At 44.6% G+C, this 11,094-nt stretch overlaps 1 protein-coding gene across 1 annotated transcript in view; it reads left to right on the forward strand.

Annotated features, from left to right (window-relative positions):
* Nucleotides 1-4,231, forward strand: part of Fbxo32 (F-box protein 32) — a 36,526-nt gene extending 32,295 nt beyond the window's left edge. Inside the window, exons 8-9 of the mRNA XM_021183584.2 lie at nt 83-226; nt 1,504-4,231. Coding sequence (XP_021039243.1) covers nt 83-226; nt 1,504-1,593 — 234 coding nt within the window. The 3' untranslated portion in view covers nt 1,594-4,231. The remainder of the gene's footprint in view (nt 1-82; nt 227-1,503) is intronic.
* Nucleotides 4,232-11,094: the final 6,863 nt, after the last annotated feature.

The raw sequence follows: 11,094 nt of genomic DNA on the forward strand, positions 1-11,094 counted from the left end.
TTCAGAACCAGAAAGCCCCAAACTATCATCTTGAAGTCTCCTGAAATCATGTTTCTCCATTTCTTTTTTTTTTTTTTTTTAGATTCGCAAGCGATTGATCTTGTCTGACAAAGGGCAGCTGGATTGGAAGAAAATGTATTTTAAGCTTGTACGATGTTACCCAAGAAGAGAGCAATATGGGGTCACCCTGCAGCTTTGCAAACACTGCCACATTCTCTCCTGGAAGGTACCATATCTGTGCTGGCTAGTGCTCTTATCAACTTGACACAAGCTAAAGTCATTTTGGAAGAGGGACCCTCGATTTAGAAACTGTCGCCACCTAACTGGCCTGTGGCAGTCTCTAGACTGGTGATTGACCGAGCTGACCATGGGCACTGCTACTTCTTAGCTGGTGGTCCTGGATGCTATAGCAAAGCAGGCTGGACAGGCTATGGGGAGCAAGCCAGTAAGCAGTGAGTGTCCCTTTGTGGCCTCTGTTTCAGTCCCTGCCTCCAGGTTCCTGCCTTGAGTTCCTCCTCTGATTTCCCTGAGCCAGACCCTAAGAGGCAGCAGTGCCAACAACATGAGGTTGTTTCTTCCTATCTCAGCCCCCAACTTATGAAGAGAGTAGAGCTCACTCAGCAGGGTAGGAAAAGGAACTCAAAGATCTTCATTCCCCCCACCCCTTATATTGATTTGTCTCTGAGACCCGTTCACCATCTGTCTTTGTGTGCACAGGTACTTACATAGGCAAGCACTAATTCTTTAGCTTCACAGTGCTGTGGAATTCTTTGTGGGTGGAGGATAATCTTTGAATGTGCTCTGTGTGCGTATACACCTATCTCTGCAGATACACATATGCACATATGAGTGCATGAGTATTGAGGCCAAAGGTCACAGACTCCTGTTTTTCTCAATAGCTCTCCACATTTTAATTTTTTTTTCCTTTGAGTGAACCAGGAGCTCGCCAGTTTGACTAGACTGTTTGACTAGTTTGACAAATTGACAGTTTGACTAAACCAGTGAACTCCAGAGATCCACCTATCTCAACCCCAGTGCTAGGGCTTCGGATGCATAGCTCCATGCCCAGCTTTTGTGTGGGTACTGGGAATCCAAACTCAGATCCTCATGGTCACATACCAGTCACTTGCCCCACTAACTGCTTTCCCCAGACCCTTAATTCAGTGACATTCTTTTGTTTTTAAGATATATTGGTACTTTTAATCACATACATACATACATACATACATGTTTACTTGTGGTTATGTGAATATAAAGTCCATATATAGAGCACTGTCAGGATGTCAGCTACCTTGGAGCCAAAGTTACAGGTGATTGTGAGCCGCCTGACCCAGGTACAAGACCTGAACTTGAGTCTCCTGCAAAAGCAGATCATGCTCTTACCCACTGTAGTGTAGGCTCCAGCCCCTGTAGTGGCATTCTTGATAGAGAATTGTTAAAGTGAGTTACAGCACCAGGGAGCTGCCCCAGAGAACTCAGACCTAACTATGATGCTCTCTCTAGGGCACTGACCATCCGTGCACGGCCAACAACCCAGAGAGCTGCTCCGTCTCACTTTCCCCTCAAGACTTTATCAATTTGTTCAAGTTCTGAATAATCCCAGCACACGACAACACTTCAGAAGGCTTCTAATTGGATGGCTGGGAGTCGGGACACTTCATTTGTAAATAGTGTACATTTTAAGCATTGGCTTGAAACTGCGGGGGATACGTCATTGAGAAGACGTTGGCGGGGAAGAGATGCAGTTGCCGATGAAAATTTACAAATGTGAATTCCACATGAGAACTGGTACAGAAAAGCAGAAATACTGTAAATAGACTTTTTATTTTCCCTAATGATTTGCAAGCAAGACTATAAAGGCAAGAACTCTATGTCAGCCATGGAAATGGAGTCCTCTTGAGTTCCCTAGGAAGAAAAAGGCAAAAAGCTCAAAAACAAGATGGAACACTCTGATTACAATGTGAAAATGTTGTTAAGACAAAAATAAGGAAGAAGGAAGAGGAGCGCTGTCATTGAGAAACCCTTGGGCTTTGGGTTTGGATTCGGGGTTTGTTTTCAGCAGGCCAAGAAGTATATCCACCTGAAATCTGCACGGGCTTAAGTCCCTATTCTATGAAGATGCCACACAATGGTCTACCTCTAAAAGCATAGCGTGTTCTCTGGCAACATACTTTATCTGGGAGGCAATGTCTGTATTTCATGTAAGTTCTATACTCTGTGAAGTGATCTAAGATGGGAAGGCTGTTAGGAAAAAAAAAGCCCTCTCTTGGTACTGACTTCCTGTCCCCCCAATACCTCTCAGTCCCTGCACCTCTTCTCCTTTCATGTCGTCACTCCTGTAGGGAACCGGGAGGCCAGCTAAAGAACAGCAGAAGTCATGAAGAGAGAATTAGGCAACTGTGCATGCTCAGAAGTTTCCATTTAACTCTTCCTTCTTCTAGCCTAACTTCTAGGCTTGTCTGGGCTTCCTTGAGTGTCTTCATGGATAAGTGGATGTCTGGGACCTTAGTAGAGCCCAAGAACTGAGGCTTGAGAGACACAGTTTTTCACACTAGCCAGTTAAACATTCTGCCAGCTGCTGTTTCCCCTCGGCAGGCCAATGAGCTGAGGCACTGTCTGTTCTGTAGGCCCAGCATCCAACTCAAGTCACCCTGAACTGGGACTTTTTCACAAGCATGATTTAAAAGAAAGCCTGGCGTTCCAGCCAGATAGATGTGTTCGTCTTAAACCTGTGTCAGGACTGAGTTAGAACAAAGAGATTTAAAAGATAAAGAACCCAGGGGTTCTTGTGAGGCAGAGACATGAACACTGTGGAAGAAAGGAGATCTCAGGGCTTAAGGAGTTAATTCCTGGGGTGGGGGAAATGTTTTTATATTTTACTTTTTATAGATTGTTGCTTTTCTACAATGTACATATATTTGCAATTGTATTTGCTGTTTTTTTTTAATCTCCAAATAAAATTGCCACTATGCATGCTCTTGGCAAACAAGCAGAAATAGGAATTTGTTCCATGTAAATGTTAAGGTGTGGTGTGACCCTGTAGCATTGATACGTGGGGTAGTCCTAGGAGGAGAGGAAAGATGGCTGAGCACGAACAAGAACAAGGCCCGGACAGTCAACACTTCTTCTTCTTTCAGTCGTAGAGCACCCTCGGGTTGGTACTATACAGGCGGACGGAATCTGTGGGGCTCCCTGATTTGCAGGGTCTTACACCTGTGCTTACACCAGAAGTTCTCCATGTTTTCTTTCTCAGCACCATCTCCTGGTGGCCAAATTAAGTTGAATTTAAAGGTCATAATGAGAAAAGGGATGTGTAAAAGAACAAGATTTCTTTTACATAAGAGTTTCCTGTTTGGTTTGGGATTTTTGAAATCTTCTCCCCAGAAACAATTTTACATTAAGAATGTAGGGCCTCGGGGCTGGAGAGGTGGCTCAGCGGTTAAGAGCACTGACTGCTCTTCTGAAGGTCCTGAGTTCAAGTCTCAGCAACCACATGGTGACTCATAACCATCCATAATGAGATCTGATGACCTCTTCTGGTGAGTCTGAAGACAGCTACAGTGTACTTACATATAATAAATAAATAAATAAATAAATAAATAAATAAATAAATAAATAAATAAATCTTTAAAAGAAAACAAAAAAGAAAAAGAATGTAGGGCCTAGGTGGGAGGAAGGAAGGAAGGAAAGCAGGCAGGCCTGCCGCCACAGTGATTTTGAGTGACAGTGTTGAGGTTAGGGGATCGTGGCCTTCTTGAAATATTTAGTAGGTGCTTGCAGATTCTCCATGACCCTTGGTGTCATTGGATATGGTATGTGACACAACCGAAGAATTGTTTGAAGGATGAAAAAGAAGAAAGGAGCATGTATTGGTCACTGTCACTGGCTGGTAGAACACAGGAAGGATGTGGAAGGTGAAGAGGGAGTGGGAGAGGTGTAGAAATGATGTATCTTTGATGCTGTCTGGGGTGGGGAGAGGAAGGCAAGCAAGATACCCATATTAGGTCATGGCCAGAGCCTTTTATTCAAGTATTGGGAGTTAAAAAGAAAAGCTCAGCCGGGTGTGGTGGCGTACGCCTTTAATCCCAGCACTCGGGAGGCAGAGGCAGGCGGATTTCTGAGTTCGAGGCCAGCCTGGTCTACAAAGGGAGTTCCAGGACAGCCAGGGCTACACAGAGAAACCCTGTCTCGAAAAACCAAAAAAAAGAAAAAAAAAAGAAAAAAAAGAAAAGCTCTTAGGACATTAATAGTCTATAGAATTCCTCTTGGCAAACCCATGCAGGACTCCCAGACCTAAAACCCAAAACCTAAGAATTCCTGACCCAGAACTGCTAGTACAAAAGCAAGAGGGGTGTGGCTCTAGAAGTTGCTGGGAGAAATGGCACTGTGTATCTCTCTACTGGGCCTGACTTCCCTCCTTTGCATGTTGCCATGCAGAGCTAGAGTTATACCCACTTAGAAGAGATTGAGAATTCAGAGAAGGAATAGAGTTCTGTCCAAGCGAACCAAGGGAAATGGTCACTGGTGGCTTTGCTTAGGAGCAGTCAGCAGAGAGTCTCTGAATGAGAACCATCGTGTGTGTGTGTGTGTGTGTGTGTGTGTGTGTGTGTGTGTGTGTGCAACTGAAGTTTAGGAATGCTCCTTGTATAGCCAGAATCAGTAAAAGAAAATCTCACTGTCACTGTCAACTAGACCATGTCACTACTACCATTGCTTCAAGTGGGTATCTCAGTTGAATGGGAGGGAAAAGGTGACAGACAGAAAGGAACAGACATTACACGGTGGGCTCTCCAGCCCATCAGCTGAGAGGGGCTTTCTGGTTAGTGATGATCAACTTCAGGTGGCAGTGGTTTAGAGGAGACATTTTTAAGGGACAAAGTTTCCACCACAAAAGTTTTCAGTGGAAGAACTGATCTAATTGTGACCATGAAGCCAGCTGATGGGTGACCACACAAACCCTTCCCCGGGAGGCATTTGCTGTTGACACAGGCTCCTTATTTCTGCTGCTTCATACGGGAGAAAAAAAAAGACTGGGACTTTGATTTGTCTAAGCAGTTGGTATGATTCACAGAGAGATAAATCATCACGGGAGATGGGTAGCAGTGTATGGTTCTCGGCTTCAACGCATTGTTTATTATAAAACATGCACCTGGGTTTATATTTTTCTGCCTGGTTGTAAAGCAATAACATCTTGCTATGCAAACACTAAATTTTATGTGTGAATTTTCAACTGTAATTTTATGTGTGCATTTTTTAAACTAAACTCTATCATTTTCTATGTTGACATCTGTTGTTGGTTTGGTTTTGTTTTGTTTTTAATCTGTTTCCAACTATCTGAGTCTGTGAACCATCTCTCCTGACTGGATGCTGGCTTGAAACCTGTTAGTGCTTAAACAGACTCAGAAACAACCCTGGACCTCTGGGGCAAAAGCAGGGGTGTTACTCTTTGATATATCATGGGCCCTCTGTGGCTTCAACAAACAAGGTCATAATTCCTCTAAATTCTGTGATTTCTGTAAATATTTTCTTCTTCTCAGCTCTGCTAAAATGGGGGGGGGGGAGGGAGAGAGAGAGAGAGAGAGAGAGAGAGAGAGAGAGAGAAACTCCTATCCCAGACTTTAGACCAAAAGGGGTTGTTAGTGAGTGTGGACTCTGGCATTTCTGCATTTGAAGATGAGGAAGCCTTTCCAGAATTGGGGGTACAGGGGCTTCCTCTGTGCTCCCTGGGAGATCAGCAAGAGGGTTGAACAGAAACCTGAAGCTTCCTGATGCCAGAGCTCTTGAGCCCACCTCTCCCCCAGCACCTTGTGGACGTGTGTAAATTCATGACACCCACTGTAATGCCTCCCAAGATCATCATTGTGGGAGGCATGAGAGGTGATCCCATGATGGGCTCCTGCCACAAAATCTTCCAAACCTTTGAAGTCTGATTCCTGCTGGAGAAGTTAGAGCCCCTCTTTCATTTTCATACCCTCTTACTCCGCTGTGAGTGCTGCATTCTGCTGAGCACCTCCTGCTTCCTAGGAAGTAACCAGTGTGCTGGGGAGATGGCTCCATTGATAAAGTACCTGCTGTGTTAAGTGTGAGGACCTGAATTCAGGTTCCAGCATCTGTGTAAGAGCCAGGCAGGAACTTAAGTGCAAGGCCGGGCAGGGGTGGGAGGTAGGTTCGTTGACCAGCCAGTCTTAAGAATGAAGTGGTACCCAGGCTCATTGAGAGATCCTGTCTCAAAAAATAAAAATGGACAGAGATCTAGGGATGCACCCAACATCTGCCGCAACCTCCCAAGGCATATGTGTGTGTACAGAAATCCCCAGATCTTTCTTCTCCCCTGAAATGGAAAGGTACATTTAAACCATCCATCCTCTTTCTTGCTCCTCTCTTGGCAGTGAGCCCTGCTATAAGATCCAGTGAGGAGCAGTTCAACCAGGTTGGACAGTGATCCATTCTGTTCAACCTTGTTTGTAATAAGCAGAATTTATCCTGTAAGGCAAGGGGTGGTGATAGCCATAATTTTTGTCGGCTGGGGCTTTTTTCAAAGTGTCCTTGAATTCAGCAAGCAACCCTTCTTTGAGAAAGCTCTCTAAACTTAGTCTCTCTCCATTTGGCTGGAAATAATGGATGGCCACATCCAAACTCCAAATTTCTGGATGTGTCATATGCCTCAGCATTATACAGAATTTGACTGTCTCTTTGAGTATAGACATGTGTGTTAACTATACACAGGGCTGCTTGATAGATGGCTCCAATCCCTGCTCCATGCTTGGGAGCCTTTGGTTCCATCTTTATACTACCAAATGCCAATCACCCTGGCTACAGAGAGTATATTAGAGTCCATGTCTAAGCTTAGAAGCTTTAAATGTAAAAAATACTAGCGTGGGTTGAACATTTTAACTAAATTTGGAAGGTTGGACAGATTACGTGCAAAGATGATTGTTTATTTAATAATGAATAATCTGAATCCTGTATAACTTATTTGCACACCTTTCTTGCATGATGAACTGACATTTTTATAGTTGTTTGTATAAGACAGTGGCATATTTTTGTAAACATTTTTTTGACACTGAACTTCAATAAATGTTTTTCCTACAACACACCCTGGTGTATTTTTGATGTGTGTCGATTCAACTCAGCTTTGTATTGTAGTGAATATGTTTATCTTTCGACTTATTATGTTCCTGCTCCCAGAAATTTGTTAACAGCGGTTATGAAAGTTCCTAGGAATACATAGAAAAACAAGCTTGTGGCTGAATACCAACCAGAGTCCAAACTACACTGCTCCGTTTGAATAGGGTATTTCCATGTGTTGACTATATTGTAGAATGATTGGGAGAAAGTGGATTCTGAAGTCATTATCTTTAATTTACCAGTGAACCTTTACAGAACAGTTAGTGTTTGCTAGACCTATGCAAAGCACTGAGAACAGGATGGTGAACACGACCGATACGGTCTCTGCCTTGATAGATTTCAGATTCTGACTAGAGAGACAGATGCGCGCGCGCGCGCGCATGCGCGCAAGAACAAACAGCAAGCAAATGGAAGCAGCTTGCCAGGAGTGTTCTGAATAGAAGAGGCCAGCGTTGTTTGAGGCAGGCTGAGCAGAGGCTTTGCTGAGGTGCATGCTGTCAGTCACACAGCCTCAGAAGAAGGAGGGCTAAAATGTTTCAGAGAGCAAGAGGTTAGCACCACAGACCCAGCTCTTACATGTAGTGTGGTCTGCCATAGCTTTACATAACTCCCTCTGCTGTGGTCTCTAAGATGTCGTGAGTAAGATGTTAATGCAAGAAATACAGTTCTCACCTCAAAGGGGAGGAGAGACAGTTTATTCTGGACCAGATATGGTGACCATTGGTCCAGGAATACAGATTTAACTGACTCCAGATCCCATGCTCCAACAGGTCTGCAGTCTCATGAAGCTTTTATAGTCTCACTAACAAATAAAGTCATGAATCAATACGTTTTTCAAATGCATTGAAGTCGGGTGGGCAGGTTACAGCAAAATGGAGGAACTCCTGCACTGGGCTTCAGAACGGCGTTCTTAGTTTCGGGACTGGTAAACACTAGAAGAGGCTGTTCCTGCATTCCAAAGGACTTATCTAATGCCTATAAAGATGTCAGGACACATACAGAGATGGGTAGTAAATGGTCAGTAAGAAGCTAAGGACCACTTTAAAAATGGATGGGGACTTGCAACATTCTAACCTCCCTGCCACAGTGGGTTCTGATCAACCTAACTTTGTAATCAATACTGCTCTCCAGGAACTCTCATCCACATTGCAGTTGAGAAATATACGAGTTACTGTTCTTGTTGTTGTGAGCAAATATCTGAGCAGAGCAATTTAAGGTAAGAAGGGTTTATTTCACCAGGCAGTGGTGGCGCACGCCCTTAATTCCAGCACTTGGGAGGCAGAGGCAGGCAGATTTCTGAGTTCAAGGCCAGCCTGGTCTACAGAGTGAGTTCCAGGACAGCCAGGGCTACACAGAGAAACCCTGTCTCGAAAAACCAACCAACCAAACAAACAAACAAACAAACAAAGAAGGGTTTATTTCAGCTGATACTTCCAGAAGGGACACAGTCCATGCAGCAGGAAATGTCATGCAGGCATAACCCTGAGGCAGCTGGGAAACAGCAGGTAGGAAGGAAGGCCAGACTTCAACACTTTTAGGCCAGCTCTTAGTGGCCTGCTTCCTCTAGCCAGAGTCCACCACCCCCTAAAGGTTTCATAAGCATACAAAACACTGTTACCAGCTGCATACTCAAGAGTTCAAACACACAAGCCTACAGGAGACATTTCACATTCAAGACAGGGAAAAGCTTACCAAAATCAGAATATATATAATATTGGGGACTGACAATACTAGGAATTCAAGAGACGTTAGCTATCTTTATTTTTTTTTTTAAGATTTATTTTATTTTATGAGTACACTGTAGCTGTCTTCAGACACACCAGAAGAGGGCATCCGACTCCATTACAGATGGTTGTGAGCCACCATGTGGTTGCTGGGAATTGAACTCAGGACCTCTGGAAGAGCAGTCAGTGCTCTTAACTGTTGAGCCATCTCTCCAGCCCCGACGTTAGCTATCATTATTGTTCACTGAGCAACAAGAGTTTAAGACCTGAGTCGGGAACTCTCCGATTGCTTGTGGTTTGCTTGGGCTCTGTACCCATGGATCTTTTACTTAACCCCCTAAATTCAAAACTTGAATTTTGAAATGCACCCCAGTCCTGCCACCAATTCTCCTTCAAAAAAAATGACATAAGGGCTGGAGAGATGGCTCAAAGGTTAAGAGCACTGACTGCTCTTTCAGAGGTCCTAAGTTCAGTTCTTAGCAACCACAAGGTGGCTCACAACCATCTGTAATGGGAAGGATCCGATGCTGTGTTTCGGTGTGTCTGAAGAGATTGACAGTATACTCACATACACAAAACAAATCTTTTTCAGGAGGCAGAGGCAGGCGGATTTCTGAGTTCGAGGCCAGCCTGGTCTACAAAGTGAGTGCCAGGACAGCCAGGGCTACACAGAGAAACCCTGTCTCAAAAAACCAAAAAAAAAAAAATCTTTTTTTAAAAATGACATAAAAAAATACAATTGGGAATAAAATAGTCACAAGAGACAGATAGAGGGAGGGAACTGAGTGGGAGAGGGGATGGGAAGGGGAATGGGGGATGCTGGATCAGGTGTGGGGAGGGGCAAGAGAGATGGCCAAATGGCCATGAGAATGAATGAAAATCTGCAATTGGTGGGGGTGGGAAGGTGAGGGGGTGTCTCTGGGAAGACACAGAGACCTGGGGTGAGGGAGGAACCCAAGAATCAATGTGGGTGACCTTAGCTGTGATTCACAGCAGTGGGGATATGGAACCTGAAGAGGCAACCTCCTATAGCCAGGCAGAAAACCCGGAGGAGAGATAGGGACACCAACCCACCCACAAAACTTTCAACCCCAAATTTACCTTGTCAAGAAATGCAGGGACAAAGGATGGAGCAGAGAGTGAGGGAAGAGCCACCCAATAGCCAGCCCAATGTGAGTTCCATCCCATAGGCAATCACCAGTCCCTGACATTATTAATGATACTGTTATGCTTTCAAACAGGAGCAAGTTGTTTTCTGAGAGGCTCCACCCAGGAACTGACTCAGACAGATGCAGACACCCACAGCCAAAGAGTGGATGGAGCTTGGGGACTCTTAAGGAAGAATAGGAGGAAGGATGCAGCCCTAAAGGGATAGAAACTCCACAGGAAGACCCAACAGAATCAGCCTGGACCCTTGGGGCTCTCAGAGACTGAACCACCAACCAAAGAACGTACATGGGCTGGACCTAGGCCTCCCTGCAAATATGTAGCAGATGTGCAACTTGTTCTTCATGTGGGTCCTGAACCTGGGAGGGGAACCCAAAAGTTGCTGCCTGTACATGGGATATGCTCTTCTAGCTGGGCTGCTTTGTCTGGACTCCGTAGGAGAGGAAGACATTTGCAGTGCCAGAGCAGGGAAGAGGGGTACCCAAGGGGGTTTCCCACCTGCTTAGAGGAGAAGGGGAGTGGTAGGGGAAGGATTGTGGGAAGGAGTGACCAGGAGGGAGGCAGTGAGATGGACGTAAAGTAAATAAGTAGAGGGGGGACAGCCTGGTCTACAAAGCCAGTCCAGGACAGCCAGGGCTGTTTACACCGAGAAACCCTGTCTTGAAAAACAAAACAAAACAAGTCGAATTGGGGGCTAGGAAGCAGCTCAGCAGTTAAAGCATTTGCTAACCAGGATGACAGGGGGTTCAGATCCCCAGAAGCCATGTGACTACCAAATGCCTCAGAAGGTGGAGACAAAATACCCGATCATGAACACTTGATCTAAGTACGGATACAAGAAGGGGAGTAGAGACAGTGGTATTTCAGGAATAAAATCTTTTTCTTTAAATAATATATGTATCAAAATAGATATAGATAAATATATATAAAGAGAGCAGCCAATAAGATGGCTCAGTACTAGCCACCAAGCCTAGCATCCTGAGTTTGAGCCCTGGGATTCACGTGGTGGATGGAGAAAAGCAATTTCTGCAAGTTATCCATGCACTAAAGGAATCATTTTGTTTTTCATTTTAAA

The sequence above is a fragment of the Mus caroli genome, unplaced genomic scaffold (assembly GCF_978045245.1).
Source record: "Mus caroli unplaced genomic scaffold, Mus_caroli_1 scaffold_16, whole genome shotgun sequence".
Taxonomy (NCBI): Eukaryota; Metazoa; Chordata; class Mammalia; order Rodentia; family Muridae; genus Mus; species Mus caroli.